The sequence below is a fragment of the Phoca vitulina genome, unplaced genomic scaffold (assembly GCF_004348235.1).
Source record: "Phoca vitulina isolate PV1807 unplaced genomic scaffold, GSC_HSeal_1.0 scaffold9, whole genome shotgun sequence".
NCBI classification, from domain to species: domain Eukaryota; kingdom Metazoa; phylum Chordata; class Mammalia; order Carnivora; family Phocidae; genus Phoca; species Phoca vitulina.
In genome coordinates this window covers 29,212,813-29,232,063 of record NW_022589712.1, presented here as the reverse complement: position 1 = coordinate 29,232,063, position 19,251 = coordinate 29,212,813, and the positions used below count along the sequence as shown (strand labels likewise).

General features: G+C 36.5%; 1 protein-coding gene across 2 annotated transcripts in view; it reads right to left on the bottom strand.

Annotated features, from left to right (window-relative positions):
- The window catches only part of HBS1L (HBS1 like translational GTPase), an 85,555-nt gene that overhangs the window by 25,245 nt on the left and 41,059 nt on the right, over positions 1-19,251 (bottom strand). For both annotated transcript variants that reach the window (XM_032407836.1, XM_032407838.1), the window contains 4 exons: positions 10,352-10,460; positions 5,621-5,880; positions 4,996-5,161; positions 1,971-2,088 (listed from right to left, as the gene is read on the bottom strand). In XM_032407836.1, coding sequence (XP_032263727.1) covers positions 1,971-2,088; positions 4,996-5,161; positions 5,621-5,880; positions 10,352-10,460 — 653 coding nt within the window. The remainder of the gene's footprint in view (positions 1-1,970; positions 2,089-4,995; positions 5,162-5,620; positions 5,881-10,351; positions 10,461-19,251) is intronic.

The window sequence follows — 19,251 nt, the reverse complement described above, 5'->3', positions numbered from 1 at the left end:
AATCGGTTAAGCATCTGCCTTCGGCTCAGGTCATGATCCCAGGGTCCTGCGGTCGAGTTCCGCATCGGGCTCCCTGCTCAGCAGAGAGCCTGCTTCTTGCTCTCCCTCTGCTGCTCCCCCGTTTGTGCTCTCTCTCTGTCATATAAACAAAATCTAAAATAAAAAAAAATTTTTTTGAAATTCACTGAATTGACATTAAGATATCGAAGGCAGTAAGTATTCTTCCTAATTCTCTTTCCTATTATCATCTCCAAAAAATTCCGGGGCAATTTCTCTATTTTTTCATGCAGCAGCTTGTCTTTGGGAGCTCAAATGCCTACACATTTTTAAGGAAGCCTCTTCGGCACTACAAAGAGATCTTTCCTTATCACATATACTGTGTATATTCTTCTTGTAGTACATTTGTGTTAGCCTTTCGTCTTTACATGTTTTACCTTCCTACGTGATTTCCTTGAGGAGAAGCAGCATACCCCACATTTTTCTTTGTATCCCTAAAAGCCTACCCCAGTATTTTGCAGGCTAAGTTCCCTAATATGTTGAGCCCATTTCTTCATTTGTCATATAGAATTCAATTGATAATTTCTGAAATCCTTTCCTATGCTAATTCCATTAGGAGTTTGGAAAAAACGATCTTTATGATTATTCTAGATTCTAGGATTCAAAGACATTTTACTATAACTGCTTGATGTTTGCCTCTCCCATTAAACTACCAAAATGTGCTTCTTAGTTCATATCCCTATACTGCCTACCATAGTGCTTGGCACACAGCAGACCTTCAGCAAGTATTCATCGAATGAAAACAAACACACACACACACACACACACACACACACACACAATGAAACAAAGGGAAAAATATATTGTATCCTTTGGTAAATGCAATGAGAAGTACATTAATTTAAAAAAGGGACGGGGCACCTGGATGGCTCAGTTGGTAGAACATGCAACTCTTGGTCTCGGGGTTGTGGGTTCGAGCCCCACCGTGGGTGGAGAGATTACTTAAAAATAAAATCTTAAAAAAAAAGTAAAATAAAACAGGAATAATATGCACCTTCATTATAAGGATTAAATTAAATGTATACAAAACACCTCATACAGTGTCTAGCCCATATCTGGTACTCAGTCAAGAGTGATAATTATTTTTCAATCTTCAATATCTTGTTCAGTCCATGGATCTTAAATTAATATTCTGAAATTATGTATCAACTTCCTAAAATAGAATATTTTCTCATTTATCTTTAAATATATTCTAATTTATTTATATAACATCCTTTTTAGGTTGACGAATGCTCATATTAACATTCCCTTTAAATAGATGTTAAGAACTCAGAAAATGGCCAATTGCTTAAGTCACACTTTTTGCCAGACACAGGCAAACTTTTGAACTCTTTATATTTTCCAATAATCATCTTTTATTAAAAAAAGTCCATGTCCTCTATATGCAGTGCTCTTTTCATTGTTTTAATTATTTAAAGTTATTGTCTTTGATTTTTTTCCATATCCTTAAGAACCATGTAATTCTACAAATTGCAACTATTTTTTAATTCTACAGAGAAAGTAAATAAACCACAGGGGCAAAACTCCCAAGCTTCACTGTTTCTGCATAAATCAGTGCTTTTAAAAGATATAGGCCCTGAATATAAATACAGCAAAAAGGCAGATATTGAAATATTCACTCCAACTTATTGATTAATATAATATAAAGCTATATCTCATCCAGTACTTTACCATTATTTTTACTATAATAAATTCATAGCTTTTATACATTTGCTTCTATATAATAATTAGAAAAACTTTTATATGGTACCAATAAGATCATAAAAATACAATCTTTATTTTTTCAAAACTTTTCAAAAGTTAAAATTTTTAATTTCAAAATATTTTAAAAGTTACAATCCTAGAATTATAAGCTCAGCATCAGGAAATTTTATGTACAATCACTGTAGTATAATTCAGGAAATATCTGGTACCTGGGCTGCTCCTGTAATCATATTTGGAATGAAATCCTTATGGCCTGGAGCATCCATTAATGTAATAACTTTGGTAGTGGTCTCAAACTTTGTCATACCAACGTCCATTGTTACTCCCCTTAAAGAAAACATAAAATGGTTAGAACGCACTATAGAAATAATCAGTGCTATGGACTAAATTACTTAATAATATAGGCTAAATGACAGTCTAAATTCTTAAGAAATAATGGGAATTTTATTACACTGTCTACTATTTTGACGAATTAAGCTATCAATTGGGGCTAGAATCTCTGCTGTAACAAAATTTCACATGTACGGCTTTAAAATAAGGCTGTGGATGCAGCAAGAGCTTAATCAAAATGCTGGATATTTCCCATTTCTCTCTTTTTTTTTTTCCTTTTGGTAAAAGGCTAGGTAGACTGTGAGCAAAGAAAGATAACATGGGGACACCTCTGGAGGAGGAAACAGTAAATACTGCACATGAGAAGGTAACATGGAGCGTGACCACTATCGGGAGAAAGTTTTCCTCATCTTCATATGTAGATGCTTCATTAATTATAAAAATAAACATAAAACTTTCATTTGCAAGGTAGGTCAGTACGTTACACATTTAGAAAAAAAGAAATATCAAAGGAGAGAGCAAATTTTTTAAAAACTGCGAGAGATAAACAGTAGTTTGTTTCCCATTCTGTTTTGTCCTTCTTGGAGACCAACACAGTGCCTCTTCTTAGCCACAAAAATGTAGGTTCGGCTTGTAAGAAAGCCCAGGGAGAGTCTACAAAGGTACTGAGTGTTTCCAGAAATCAGGAAAGGGAAATCGGGTGGGCAATAAACTGGGTAATCATTCATCCTGATTTGCCCCAAACAGTCCAGAATAAGGAATGAGCACTCCCTTTTACTATCAAGTGTTCTGACAATGAGAATAATTTATGTGTCTCCCCTAGCAGAGCGAGCGGTAAGGTAACTGTGGGTCTCCTTGATCCAGTCATTCTAGCTTAAACAATGGGCCATTTGACTTGGTGAAAATGATGCTTAATTCTCTCTAATAATCTTCAAAAAATTGCCTAGAATACTGATGAACCAAGACTCATTCTGAGCTCCTAAGACTACTTTGACCAGAATACACTCTTGAGCCAGCTCTGGTCTGCATTTGTAACCCTAAGGATATATAAATGTCACTCATTTTACTAATTTCTGTTCAACATCTGAGAATAGACGATTTATAAATATTTAACGTGGTGGGATAAGTAACACACTGTATTTTTGAAATGCTATTAAGGAACATACAGTGGTGAGTTAAAACTCTCCTTATGTATCTAGAAGTATCTGCTATCTACAGAACCAAAGAATATTCTAAATTTGCATCATGCTGAGCAACAGAAAACTACCAGCAGCAAAAATGTAACAGCCAACCAGTAGATGTATTATCAAAAATAAAAAATAAAAATAAAAACCCCACTAAAATTATTGACTATTCTAGGAATTAGATAATTAGCTCACTTGCCAGCTCAACTCACATATTAAGTAAATTCAAACAAGTTATTCTAACTTAAATTTTACTGTTCTCAATCTCTTTACCTACTTAGCAGATGACACAAATATAATTAAAGAGCCATATATTTTAATAATCTGCTTGGTAAGCTGGTAGATGGAAATTATTTAGTCTTCTAACACTGACATCATACAAAAATTCTACTGTTTTCCAATATTCATTTTCCAAAAATTTGCAACCAATTAATTTTCCTCACGAGGTTGGAAAACAAGCTTATGATGCGATATAGAATAAAAAAGACCACCTACAAGAAAAAAAAAAAAAAAACCCACGATATAAAATTCTGTTTATCAGAAGAGCTAAGGAATATTGTGACCCTTTATTGAGAACTACCTTATGTATTATAATGTAGACTATTCAAGACTCCCCAAGAAAATAAATACACACTTTTTATAAAGTATGAAAATCCAAATATATTCTCTAATCATACTCAGAAGGAAGATAGGGAACGTGGGATAATTTCTTGGTTGATTTAGGACTTTCAGAGGACTTCGGAGTCTTTAGTCATTATTTTGACACAGTTGATATACCTGCCATTTCACCTATTAGCTGTCCCCTTCCTTTCCTGACAAAGGTGCCAGTGGCCCCCCCGCCCGGACAGTTCTGACATGATACATACCAACACTCTAAAAAGACCTCAAAAGAAATACTTTGGCAGCTCCTGGGTGGCTCAGTCGTTGAGCGTCTGCCTTAGGCTCAGGTCATGATCCCAGGGTCCTGGGATCGAGCCCCGCAGGAAGCCTGCTTCTCCCTCCCCCACACCCCCTGCTTGTGTTCCCTCTCTTGCTGTGTCTCTCTCTGTCAAATAAATAAAATCTTAAAAAAAGAAAAGAAAAGAAATACTTTGGCCAGAGGTATATGAGTAGCTGTTCTCTCCTGCAGAGTTAGCACCGGGCACAGCAATAGACTAGATTAAATTTCTACAGTAGGAAGTAGGTTTAATTACTAGTTTGTTGACTCTATCTCATATAAAAACATACTACAGAAAGTATAAAGATGAATTAAGTCTGATAATTTAAATTTACTGGTCATTTTAATTCCAGACAGAAGACAGTTTACTACAAAAAGTTACCTGTCCTTAAAGTTACCTTATATAAAATTTAGTCTTATTCATAATTTTAATTCAAAATCAAGTCAATTTGACATATACTTAGGGAAGGGACAACTGAAACTTCTCCCACAGAATAAGTAACTAAGGTTTTTTACTGCCTTTTTCTGTGTGTGGTTTTTATTTGTTTGTTTGTTTATAAACATTCTTTTTAACTATTCTCATAGAATTTGGAAGAGTAGAAAATGTATATAGATATAATGGAAACTATAATAAAAATATTCCCCTGATAATTAAAAGTTTTCTCTAAAAGAAGTTTCTAGAATATTTCATGGCATGTTTCATACATATTCAACACATACTACATACTTATTTAAAAGATTATATATCATTTCAAACTGAAAATTTTGAAATATAGTGACTACCTTTCCCTTTCTTCGCCAGTCTCATCCAAGACCCATGCATATGCAAACGAAGCTTTGCCAGCCTTTTTAGACTCTTGTTCATACTTATGCATAGTTCTTTTGTTTACATTACCCAGAAGATAAAGCATATGGCCCATCAGAGTACTTTTCCCAGCATCAACATGACCTAAGGAAAATTGATTCAGGATTAATACTCGGTACATTTTCAGACGCTGTTCACATTGAGGCATTGCATGAATATGTAATCCAATAGTTCATGTCAGTGTTTAGAGTAATAAATACCAATGTTTATCAAATGACAAAGTAAGTGGAGAAAAAAAGAGTGTCTCTTTAGAGAGGGGGGAAATTTCCTTGACTTTTGGACATTCAAATTGTCAATAAGACATGGCATTTTGGAAACATTCACAAAATGAAAATGCCACAAGCAAGTCTAATGACCTCCTTGGTAACTTGGCATTATTTCCCCCAGGGTGACCAGAAAGCATTATGATGCGATGCCTCCTTGCTTGTGTCCATTTACACCCAGACAGAAACTCAGAGCGGGAACGAGTGTCCGTGCTGCCACCAGGAAGTGGCCAGGCTAAGGCAGAGGCGACCGGGCACCCAGAGGAACAAAGGACATTACCGATGACCACCAAGTTGAGGAGCTGCTTCCCGCCCTGCCGCTTCTCCAGTTCCGCTTTGACATCTATTTGCTGCCTCAGCTTGCCAGACTTTTTCACCAGCGTTGGTGCTGAACTCTGCTCTTCTGATGTTTGAATGATGTGGGATGGAAGAACTGATTTAGAAACAGTGTCAAGAACATCAGAAGCAGCAATGCCGGTTCCTTCACTAAGATGTCCTTTTTGAGGTGTGTGGAAACTGTGACCATTTTCTTCAGTTACTCTACAGAAAACAGAGATAGGAAAAAAAGTGTTTAAACCAACTCAACCGACATCCTATAAGGTCAGAAGGGCAGAGGAATTGTCTCTTCTTATTCCTTACACTTGCAGACCAAAAATGATCTCTGCTAAGTGGCTAGTCTATTAAGGTGGAAATGATAAGTTAGCTAGACCCAAACCACGTAAATACAGACGTGGTGGAGCCCAGGAGAAAAACAGTCCAGCAAACACTAAGATAAGAAGAAAATATCCTGTAAAATAACAGAATTCAGGGCCATAGCCTTAGCCATACAGTCCTATCAAAACAGATGGCATAATGGAGATATTTTGTAAAACCTGGAACTAAATGTGTTCCTAAAGATAAAGTAGTATTTTAAAAAAATAGTTTCATCCCTAACTCATTCTTCCAACAGGACAGAGACTTAACAATCTTTTTTGCTCAAACACTATCCTTAAGGGAGATAACTCTGTCTACATTTTCTTAATACTTTCAGCAAAGAAGTTTTTAATTCATTAATTCAACTAATACTTGATTTTCTAAAAACTACAACTTCTACTAGGCATTGATGCTGAGAAGAAAAGATGGAGATGAGAAATTTATCTACTAATCCCAAAAGCTTACAATCTAGTGAGGGACTCAAATATATAAAGTAGAAACCAGGCCATCTAGTGTAACTTACTTGCTCTTTGATAATGATGATGCCCCCAAAAGTAAACACTGACCTTAGTGCATTAGCTCTTTGACCAATATCTACAGAAACTGTATCAGTGCTATCTAACCCATGGACAGCTATCAGCAATGTGATCGAATCAACCAGCCTACGATATACTTTACATTCCTTTCAGTGACACAGACAAATAGAAACAGGACAAAGAACAGGTTAAACTGCAAGTTATTAAGAATGAAACCAATCCTATTCAATTCAATTTGGAACTGGCAAAGAATTACATACAAAAAGCAGTTTCTGTGAGAATAGTACATTATTTTCTTCTTGTCCACTGTACAAAAAACAGACTCATTTTTCCCTCTCAGGGCACTTTTATGTGCTGAACACTGACCCTTCATCCTAGTCCTCAGGAAAGAGTCCCATTAGTTATATTTGCAACTGCATTAAAAACCTCATACCCACTCCCCTTTTCTCTTGCTTTTGTAAATCTCTACTAACAATTTTGGTGTTCTTTGTTAACACCACATAGGCAGATTGGCTTCATCTAGATCCACAGGGAAAAAAATTTAAGTATGTGGAAACAGTCCAGTTCTTTTAAAGGATTCCAACAGGTTAAATTAAGTGAAATCTTAGACTCTAATTTGCAAACATTTGAATGACCACAGCTAGTTCTAAAACCAAAACATGACAACTCTGCATTTAGACAAGTTGAAAAAACCCCTACAAATTATAACAAAAGTGTTCAACCAAAATAACTAGACATGGGCTCTGGTTCTGCTCAGACCTGGGAGAAATCACAATTTCTGGTTTCAAATCTCTGTTTTTAGTTACAGAAGCTTTTCTTCAAAGGAAAGTTAAGTCCAGTGCAGAGAAGAGAGCCAAGCAGAATGGCTATGGCTGACAGCAGGTAGGGCCCTGAAGCTCAGCTGGCCCAGCAGTTGAAGGGATTCACAAAGCATGGCTCTGACTTGATCGTTTCATTTACAACTCAGTAAAATGAAAGGTTTGCTTTTCTCTTGGTTTCATGAAAACATTCATATAAATTCTAGGTAAAATACAAATTAGTTCACTAAATTGTACAGTGTTAGAACGAAGTGACCGAAGTAATTAGAAAAGCATCCTAGGTAAGTTTGTGCTTATTAAAAACTTCTACATATTACGAGGTGAAATTCAGTATTTTAAGGTTTTGAAAAATCTCTAAGATGAGACCTAAAAAGGCTGTAACTACTAACTGATATGAAAAAAAGAGTAAGTTGTTTGAATTTTTTTCAAGTGCTTTCTGATACAATTTTGTAAACTTATCTATTATTATAAAATGATTACTCTGGTGTTTTTCCTAAACCATCTTTCCAAAAGTAGGAATATTTCTACATGAATCTACAGGCTTAACTTTTCTTCTTCATTGAGACTGGGAAGCTAATTTAAATTTAAGAGTTTTTGTTCTCTATGCAAGGTTCTAACCATTTATACTTTTTCTAGAGAGGTATTTACCATCTTTAATATTAGTGAAGAAAAAGTTTGCTGTTTTAGTTTCTTCTAAGCAATGCATCAACCCTTTTTCATGAGCTGCCATTGGGAATCACACTATGTAGGTATTTATGATGCTGAAATCTTGACTCAGAAGTGTTTCATTAATCAAATCAGAATAACAGCCTAAGTATTATCCTTAGTATAAACTTCCTAAAAAATCCTATATAAGTATTTGACACAAATATAGCTTGGTCCTTAAGCAATATTATGCATTTCTGAGTATCCTGATCTGTACCTACAGACCTCTCATGTTCTGATGACTTCTCTCCTAGAGCTGTAACAAAATATTGACTCACAGGCTGTTTTTCACCTTTACATTTTTCCAAGTTGGTTTGTTTGTTTTAAGATTTTATTTATGTATTTGACAGAGAGAGCCAGAGAGCACAAGCAGAGTAAACAACAGAAGGAGCGGGAGAAGAAGCTCCCCGCTGAGCAGGGAGCCCCATGACTCATCCCATGACCCTGAGACCATGATCTGAGCCGAAGCAGACACTTAACCAACTGAGCCACCCAGGCGCCCCTCCAAGTTTATTTTTAAAATAAAATGTATTTCCCCAAGGACTCTGATCAATAAATAAACTATTCTATGAGAAGAAATATGATGATGAACATTAATGGTCCCTGTCCTCATGAAGCATATAGTCTTGTAAGGTTCTGAAAGGCTTGCATTACACTTGTGAAGTACAACAGTTAGGTTGTCAAGAATTATTTACTTGTACTTATTATTTTTTTCTTGATCATTTATTATCCATTATTTTTTATAATTATTTCCACAGATAACTATGCACTTACATCTAATATGATACATTAATTTGGGCTTATTTGCCCTAAAATTTCCAAAACCTTTTGCAGTAAGATTATAAAATTCTTAGAATAAGGAATTGCGCATTCTATTTATTTTTTTTTCTCTCAATGGAAATAATCCCATTATAGGATTAAATGGTTCCCAAGACATAAGAATAATAAAGAAATTTATGATTCTGACTAACCCAACCCCAACTCAGAGAGAAAAGACATATATTAAGCTTTTGGTAATTAAATGAGGACTGAAAATTATTGTAATGGGATACATTTACCCAAATTAAAATGTCATTCATTTTAATTCATTAAATGTCACTCATTAAAATTTCATTCATCCATTCAACATACACTGAACACTTACTCTGTCCTGGATATGGAGTTCCTTCCTTCACTGAATTGGAATCTAAACAAAGTATTGCTTTTATAAAATAAAAAAAATTGAACTAAGTGATCATGAAGATTCTTCACAACCAAGACTCATGAAACTTCCATTAATTTAGATAGAAGAATGTTGTAAGGGAGAAAAAAATAAGGCTGCTTAGTTTTTATTTCTTGAAATTTAAAAAAATCCTCTATTTTTTGTTTATATTTGATAGCAGTGATTCTTATCTATCTAAATGACAGACAAAATATATGTAATTTATAAGTAATGGATTTAAGTTAACTGTGCTGTTAAGCCTCAAGCAACTGACTTCCCTTGCCTACAAAACTCTTGGGAGGATCCTCGAGATTATAAGGACAAGTAAGTGCTACTAATGTAGCATCTATGATTTCTCACCAGATTTGAAATTCTAGGTATGTTTCATTTTATATTTTGTGTCTTTGTTCTAGTGATCCATTTAATTCAACCTGAAAATCTAAAAGAGTTTAAAGATTACAGTTATTGGGCGCCTGGATGGCTCAGTTGTTAAGTGTCTGCCTTCAGCTCAGATCATGATCCCAAACGCCTGGGATCCAGCCCCGCAGCGGGCTCCCTGCTCAGCGGGAAGCCTGCTTCCCCCCTCTCCCACTCCCCCTGCTTGTATTCCCTATCTCACTGTCTCTCTCTCTGTCAAATAAATAAATAAAATCTTAAAAAAAAAGTAAAGATCACAGTTAGAAAAAAATTTTTAATTAATGATTACATGATTCGCCAACCACATTTAATTCCCACACACTGCTTACCTATGCCATCTAGTGGTAGAAGGATTCCCTAGCTCAGAGTGCTAGATTTCACAAAATAGAGGGTTTTTGCTAAAAATTATTTAATTAATATGAGGAAACTGACAATGTATTAGATTAAGTAACATGCATATTTAGTATCAAGCCTAATTTCTCATCCCCTTCTTTGTACCATGTCACACTGAGGACCCATGATACTTCAACCTTACTGACACATCATGCAAAATTTATTAAAATAGATTCTCTTTCTTACAGTCCAGTGGAAGACAGTACCAATTTCCAAAAAAAAAGATGGGGAAGGGCTTAAGAACTTACCCAGGCACTTCGAATCCCATAGTTTGCTTCTTTCCAGACACAGTCATTTTAGCAACTTTTGGCACAATTTCAGATTCACTTCGAGATGACTGGGAGTCTACTGATTTTCCTAATTAGAGAGTAAAATGTAAAAGGCTAATTAATTAAGGCTGATTTCTAAAAAATTTGTTACACATTATATATTACATAAATATATAACATGATAATTAAGTTTTATAGAATTTATATCTTTATACATATTCTTTTCTCTAAAAAAACTTAAGTGAAAATTAAAATGTTGAAATTCTTTTGTCACCCTATATTCTGGGAAATCCCCTACTATTGGGACTCTGCTATGCTTAACCTCCACCAAATCTCTTCCTAATTTTGAACTGACTCTTAAGTTTCAGTATTAAGAGGCCACAAGGTGGTTTCTGCACTGAGCCTTGCTCTGACAGAATACCTAGGCCCTAGGTCCCTGTCTCCTACCACGCCCTTTCACACTACTAAAATTGTTTGGTCAGTTAGCAGATGGCTAAGCTATTTTTAATCCCGTGATACCTATAAACTGATGAGCAAGTTAAGAGGCTGCTGAATTGTGCTGGACACTGTATATTTTACTTGCACACAATACTAGGCTTAGTAAGATATTTGATATCTAACAAGAATATGGGGGAAGAGGTCAATACAGAAAGAGTGAATTAAGAACAAGATCAATTATGAGGGGCTCCTGGGTGGCTCAGTCGTTAAGCATCTGCCTTCGGCTCAGGTCATGATCCCAGGGTCCTGGGATCAAGCCCCGCATTGGGCTCCCTGCTCGGCAGGAAGCCTACTTCTCCCTCTCCCACTCCCCCTGCTTGTGTTCCCTCTCTTGCTGTGTCTCTCTCTGTCAAATAAATAAATAAAATCTTAAAAAAAAAGAACAAGATCAATTATGAGCTAGATCAAAGACTTTTATGCATCTGATCCTTTAAAAAATATACCTGTGATTCATGGAATTCTTTAGAATGTATCTTTATAATTTTCAGTAATATTACCAGTCCACTTAAAAGTGGAAACTGCACGTTACACTGGTAAATATATATAAATTACTTTTTAAATTGGAAAAGATAAATTAATGTATATAATGCATACAAAATGTTTACTATTTGCCTTCTATATATATGGAAATATACATAAATTACTTTTTAAATCAGAAAAGATAAATTAATGTGTATAATGCATACAAAATGTTTACTATTTGCCTTCTATATATATATATGGAAATATGCATTACTTTTTAAATCAGAAAAGATAAATTAATGTATATAATGCATACAAAATGTTTACTATTGCCTTCTATATGCCAAGCACTATGCTGGAAATATAATGGTAAACAAAAGCATACATAATCTCTGTGCTTAGAGAGCTTACATCTAATGGAGAAAGTGCACTAACTGACCAAAAATAAAACTGTTATTAGTGTCAGAATGTGTACATGGTGTCAAAAGGTTTGGTGATAGGGCACACAAATTAGAGAGCTTCCTCAGGAAAGTTAAGAGTTGAGCAATGATGCAAAAATGAGTAGGAATGACCTACAAAGAAAGGAAGAGTACTGTGAACAGAGAGTAGTTTGCACAGCGACTGTACTGTGGGAGGCAGCACGGGACCTCAGAGGAAGTAAAAGCAGAAGGGAAAGGGAACATAGCTCACTAACTGAGGCTAAAGCTGGGGCAGTGGTCAGGCCATGCCACACAGATCCTAACACTTGTTCTAACAAAATCGGAAGCCACCAAAACGATATAAGCAAGTGACAGGAAGAAGAAAGAGGGGAGAAGACAGAGTCAAGCTCAAGGAGAGGTGCGAGCTGGAGCATCTATCTGTGATTCATCAGCACATAATTAGTAGTTGAAGGCACAGACCTAAGTGAGATCACAGAGCGAGTGAATATAGAGTAAGAACAGAAGTAGTCCTAGGACAGGGCCTTGAAAGAAATCCAGCCTTTAATCACAAGATAGAGGACACTGAGCCTGCAAAAGGGTGACTGAGGAGGGCGGGTGGGGGTGCCAAGGAAACCAGGGGAAGAGTGTTTGATGGAGCTGGCACCACCCGAGTCTGGGGAAACATTCACTAGTGACATGATCGCTTCAAATAAAGGTCATTGGTAGAGTTAGCAAGAGCCATCTGAGAGAAGTGAGAGAAGGAAAAGCAAGAATGGGTTAAAAAAAAAAAAAAGATGAAGATGAGAAAACAGAGGAAGTACCTGGCCACAATCTCTTATTTGTAATTCCAAAACCCGAAAGCTCTGGAAAATTAAGGTTTTTGTTTTAATTTGGAAGCAAAACCTGACCTGGACTGACATGAAGGCTATTTGTAGCCTTTATTTATCCCACTTAGAGTGAAAAACCATACATTTCAAGGTCAGAAATCATCATGTGATGATCACAGGGTGCTGCCCCCCATCCCACTGAGGTTATCATACCATAGGTAGTACGTACATGGTAATGCTTTCCTAAATCTCAAAACTTCTGATTTCTGAGTTAAATATGGTCCCAAGGGCTTTAGATGAGAGATTATAGATATGTGCAAATGACTCACTTAAAAAGTTTGACTGGGAGGGCTATGGTAGAATGGTAGGAAAAGAGTCAGCTGATAGGATAGAACTGAGAGGGACTGGTTGAAAAAATTAGGAAGAGAAAAGCTCACATTAGATATTTTAGAATTCCTGAAGGCAGAAAGGGATGGGATGTGAAGCACAGGCCGAGTCTAAACTAAGATAGGCGAAGGGCTCTTTTGACTGTAATAGGAAGTAGGTTTGTGTGTTGAGGAGATGGAAGATGAAAATTCCTAATGGTTAGCTTCTATTTTCACTGTAACAAGGAGCCAGTTACCTAGTGAGACTGAGGGTGAACAAGGAAAGTAAAAAGACCAGTGAAGCAAATAGTTTTCAATAATTGTTGCACAAAGGGGAATTGCTGGACAGTACTGAAGGCCCACTTAAGATCTATGATAACACCTAAAACTAATGTAACATTTGGGTCAACTAAAATAAAAACATCTTTTAAAAAGATCTATGATAATACATTTATAAGGGAATCAATCTGCCTTTCTTTGTGACCTGATCTCGTCTAGCAATTTAGGAACAGGCACAGAGAAGACATTAAGTGCTTCATTCAGGGTTACCCAACAGGTGCAAGGAGAAAGCAAAGAAATAAGGCAGTTAAAGGTACTGGCAAAATGGGAGGAAAAGTTATTGAGATTTTTTTTTTTCCGATATGGACCTCAGTTTTCCCAGAGTAAAGTAGGTAGAATTATACCTACTCTGCATGGTTGTTATGAAGGCAAAAGAGCATGTAAGCACCTAACAGGAGAGCATGCGAGAGTGCCCATAGCAGGGCCAGATTGGCTTTCTAGAATGCAGATCTCTAAACATTAGGAAGTGGCTGGTATTAAGTGCAAGTAATAGAGAGTAAACTGAGGTTATTGTCCAAAGAAGAGATCGAAGATAACTTGCAAAAGCAATAGAGATCATCTCATGTCTTCAAAATGTAAACTCTTAGGGGTTAATCATTAATCACGAATCCGAAGTGGGATTAAACAAATAAAATGACAAAGGAAGAGTACTAATGCACTGGGATAAACAGAAGAGGTCCATAGGTCAAGAAAAGTGGTCGTGGTCAGAACAGGAGTATGAATTCGCAATTCTGGAGGAGGGGAATTAGAGTGAATTGCTGAGGAGGTGAAGGTCACTGGAAATCAAGTGGTCAAGGAACTCAAAGTCCAGGTGTAGCATTTGTTGGTGTTTTTCCACATCGATGCACAAGTAAGCTATGATCATCAAGAGCTGAGGGTGAGAAGAAAACTGTAAGCCAGCTGCCAGTATTCAATGAATAAAGAGGACATGAGGTTGCTCAGTAAATGATAGCAGTGAGAGGACTAACGAACAGATGATTTTGGCAAAAGACGGGAATTTCAAAGGAGCAAAAACTTCAGGAAAAAAAAAAAAGGATGGAGGAATAATGGGATGGAAAAGGCGAAAAGAACAAAGTTGACGTTCCAGACCCTGAGGTTTGAGAGAATATAAGTGAAGTAAGGCAAGGAGTGGAAAAACCACTCAGAAAACAGATTGAGAATTACAGGTGGGTTTGATTTTTATGAAAAAAGCAGTTCCAGAGTTATAGCAAAAGTAGAGAGGAGTCACAGATGAGACAGGGATAAAAAAGGAGGACACACAGCACTGATGATGATGGTGGTGGTGGTGGTGGTGTGTGTAGGTAGGGAGGACATCCTAAGACAAGGAAAAGAGGCATGGTGGATTTTGGCCTCTGTCAAAAGAATAGGGAGAAAAAACCCATAAAGCACAGAATGTCTCAATCCAGGCTAGCCAGGACTAATTCTCACTTCCTACACATTTAGTACATTGAAAAACTATAATTTTGACTTAAAAAAAAAAACAACTAAAATTAAAATGACAAAGAAGGTCTTAAAAGTACAAAAATCACAATATGATCCTATAATATTTCTGGGGATACAATAAATATATATTATTTTCATTTCTAGTGATTATCTATAAGACATCAAACACAAGATGCAGTATTTCAAAAATTCAATTAAATGAAAGTCTTTTTTTTCTCAGAGTAAAATAAGTCTAGTATTATAGATCTGAATATCACCCATTAAACCAGTAGTTCTGAAATCTTTTTATTTAGGTCACACACACCCCCCTTTGAAAAAGCTCACAAAAACAATGGGACACGCTTGCCAGAAAAATGTACCAAACACATAAAATTTTGCATGCCATTTCAAGGGGTTCAATAATTCCAACTCTAGAACCCTCCCTTTGAGAGATAAACTTGACTTGGGCTATTTTGGAAATATGTTAATTTCAATTTGGTGTTATCCACAAAGAAAAAAGATACATTCAGTAAATTTTCCACTGAGCTGTTGTCAACAGCAATGTGATACACTTCCACTTATCCAACCACATTACAAAGTTCCTCTCATAATCACCATCACACTGATGCCAGGCAAAATCTACAAATAGGTCAGAAGTGAACTAATAACTAAAATAACCAGTCACGGATCACTAAGAGATACATATGAGTATTTGAATCCTCCATCACATAAAAATATGAAATGTTTACTGTGTTCTCCAATCTTCCCCAACCAACTAGAAATTCATTCACTGCGTAACAACCGCAAAAAACTGAGCATTAAATGTTCAGGAAGCCCCCAAAAATGTCAGTATGGAATGAATACTTGCAGAGAAAAAAGGGGGGGATTCTGGTTCCTGCTCTGCCACTAGTTAGCTACTACTCCCTTACACCTTAAGCAGTTCCCTTAATTTCGCTAGCTTCAGTTTTCTCATCTACAGATCTTCCTCAACCTACAGTGGGCTCAAGTCCCAATAAAGCCATCATAAGCTGAAAGTATCATAAGCTGAAAATGCATTTAATACACCTAACCTACAGAACTTCACAGCTTAGCCTAGCCTACTTTAAATATGCTCAGAACATTTACATTGGCCTACAGTTGGGAAAACTCATCTAATGCAAAGCCTGCTTTTTAGTAAAGTGTTGAATACTGTACTGAAAGTGAAAAACAGAATGGCTGTGTGGGTACAGAACGGCTGTAAGCATATTGGCTGTTGACCCCCGTGATCAGGTGACTGATTGGAAGCTGCAGCTCACAGCCACTGCCCAGCATCATGAGGGAAGATGGCATCACATTAAAACCTGCGTAAAGATCAAAACTCAAAAATTCAAGGTATGGTTGCTACTGAATGCGTATGACGCCAGCACCACTGTAAAGTCAAAACATCTAAGTAGAACCATTGTAAGTGGGGGACCGCCTGTTACAATGAAATAAATGATTTCTAGTCCAGTATATGTCTCTGACTCCCAAACCACTAAAATGATTTTCAAATTAAATAGCCCGTTAGGAGGTAAAAGTAAAATGTGCCATTCCAAAGGATAATAATCAATGTCCTCCCTCAAGTCATGTAAAACCCAATCACAAAAAGATACGCATTCTGAAGATTCACATATTAGTGACTAGTGTTCAGTCTCTAGGAGGACGGAGAGAATCGATCATCATTTTGATTTTTCATTCGGATGGAAAAAAACAGCTTATCCAGTTGATCAAGCCTAACCTGCTTATTTTATAGATCAAAAAATGACACAAGGAAATTAAGTGACTTCACAGTAAGTGGTAAGACCCGCACTTAATCATCTCACCCTACCTGTCCAATTCATCATTCTCATACTCCAGTTATCTCTAAAGCAAAGCCTTCTTTTGTCCCTGTAGTTATTCCTTGATGGGCTGCTTCCTCCAGGGCTCCACTGCTTCGTTTCCAGACTTGAGATCTAAAGAGCAGTGTCTAAGTTTTCTCTTAAATACAAAATTATCGGGGGGCGCCTGGGTGGCTCAGTTGGTTAAGCCACTGCCTTCGGCTCAGGTCATGATCCTGGAGTCCCGGGATCGAGTCCCGCATCGGACTCCCTGCTCGGCGGGGAGTCTGCTTCTCCCTCTGACCCTCCCCCTTCTCATGCTCTCTCTCTATCTCATTCTCTCTCTCAAATAAATAAATAAAATCTTTAAAAAAAAAAAAAAAAAAAATTATCTAGGCCCAGATCTTTTTCAATGTGTATGCCTTTGTAAAGGATACAGAGCTCAATTTCCCCAGCACCACACAACTGTCATACTCTTCCTGAATTTACTGAAAACGTAAGCTTGCATATCCAAAAGATCTACCTGCCTCTGATTTACTCCTTTGGTCTTAAAGCACACTCAATATTAGACGACCAGCTCTTGGGAGGGTAGAAACTGTCTTATACATATGTTCACATAGTCCACAGCACATGACAACAGTGTTCTGCCCACAACAAACATTCAATAGAGTTTAATGATTAACCCCTAAGAGTTTACATTTTGAAGACATGAGATGATCTCTATTGCTTTTGCAAGTTATCTTCGATCTCTTCTTTGGACAATAACCTCAGTTTACTCTCTATTACTTGCACTTAATACCAGCCACTTCCTAATGTTTAGAGATCTGCATTCTAGAAAGCCAATCTGGCCCTGCTATGGGCACTCTCGCATGCTCTCCTGTTAGGTGCTTACATACTCTTTTGCCTTCATAACAACCATGCAGAGTAGGTATAATTCTACCTACTTTAAGAAAACTGAGGTCCATATCGGTTGATCTGACAAAGGCTATACAACCTTGGCCTGTGATATAACTGGGTTTAAAAAAAGATATGAATCGCACGGTGGCTATTCACAAAGGGCTTATACACTACCCTGAGAGTTAATTATAAAAGTGGTAGAGATGAGTTAAAGAAACAATAAGCAAGAGAATTCAAAGTATGCACCTAATTAGGAAAGTCTCAACAAATGAAATCCGACATGACCCTGAAAAAGAAAGAGGAGGCAAAACTAATTTGAGAAAAAGCCTATTTAAGGGTCAACCAGGTAAAAAAATCTGAAAAAGATTGGGCTTTGTCATAGACCAACAGTAACACAAAAGTGTACTTTACCTTTAGATTGAGCCCAGGTTTTTGGTTCTTTTGTTTTTTGGTTTTTTTGTTGTTTTTTTTTAAATTTGCTTAAGTGTCATGCAAGTTTCAAGAGTACATAACAAAAACAACAACAACAAAAAGAATGATCCAGTAGTACAAAATCCAAAGGGATTATTTTGGGAAGAAACAAGCCAAGTTGATGCTGAAGTTCATCTGGAAGAGTAAATGTGAGAGAATGACCAATAAAATTTTTAAATTAAGAATAATAATAGGGGACTTGAACTACCAGATATCAAGACCTTCTCCTATAAAGCTGGAGTAAATTAAAATGGGGCATAAGAATAGCTTGATGAATGAGAACAGAGCATCTGCAAATGTACCAATAGGAATATATTTATATTTACTATACATAAGAATAGCATTTGAGTATATAGAAAAATATGTAAGAATATATGGAGAGTTACAAATAGAAATTCAGAATATGCAAAGTGATATTTCAAATCAGTGGGAAAAAGATGGGTTATTCCATGTTGTTGGGAATATTGGCCATTCATTTGAAAGAAATGTTCTATCATATGTCTATGGTGTATCATATATAAATTCTTTGTTGATCAAAGATATGAATATAAAGAAGAAAAATATAAAAACATATTTATAGGGGCGCCTAGGTGGCTCAGTCAGTTAAGCATCTATCTTCAGGTCAGGTCATGATCCCACGGTCCTGGGATAGAGCCCCACAACCACAACAGGCTCCCTGCTCAGCAGGAAGCCTGTTTCTCCCTTCCTCTCTGCCCCTCCCCCCTGCTTGTCGCGCTCTCTCTCTCTCTCAAATAAAATCTTTTAAAAATGTATTTCCTTTAAAAATATGTATTTATAACATTTAAGTAAGACTAACAAGTTTTATATAAAAATTTTAAAATTTCTCCATGATTAAAGATACCACAAGGAAACATAAAGTATGTAGGGAAATATATACAAGGGGTTAAGATATATAATAAAAGAGCTCCTACAAACCAACAAGAGAAAACAACTCAGAAAGAAAAAAGTGAACAATAAAAGAACCAGGTCAAGATACACAAGTCAAAGAAAGGTATAGCAGAGGAAAGGGGAGACACGAATGGGAGGGGGACTGAGGGAGAGGACTAAAAAGAGGAGGTGGTGGAAGAGGGAGGACAGAGGGGGAGAGAGGGCAGAAGAAAAAGTAGAAATATTTCTACTTTTTAATTAGCATCTAGAGTTGCCAAGGGAAAGAGGAAGAAGAGTGCTATCTGACACTGTTGGCAAGAGCACAGCCTGGTATACTTTTGGCAGAGAAAAGTGTGATAAAATAAAAAATTTTACTATGTACATTATACTTCTGGCAGTGTGTTCTACAGAAATAACTAACAGGACTGTGCAACAATGTATGAACAAGATTGTTTA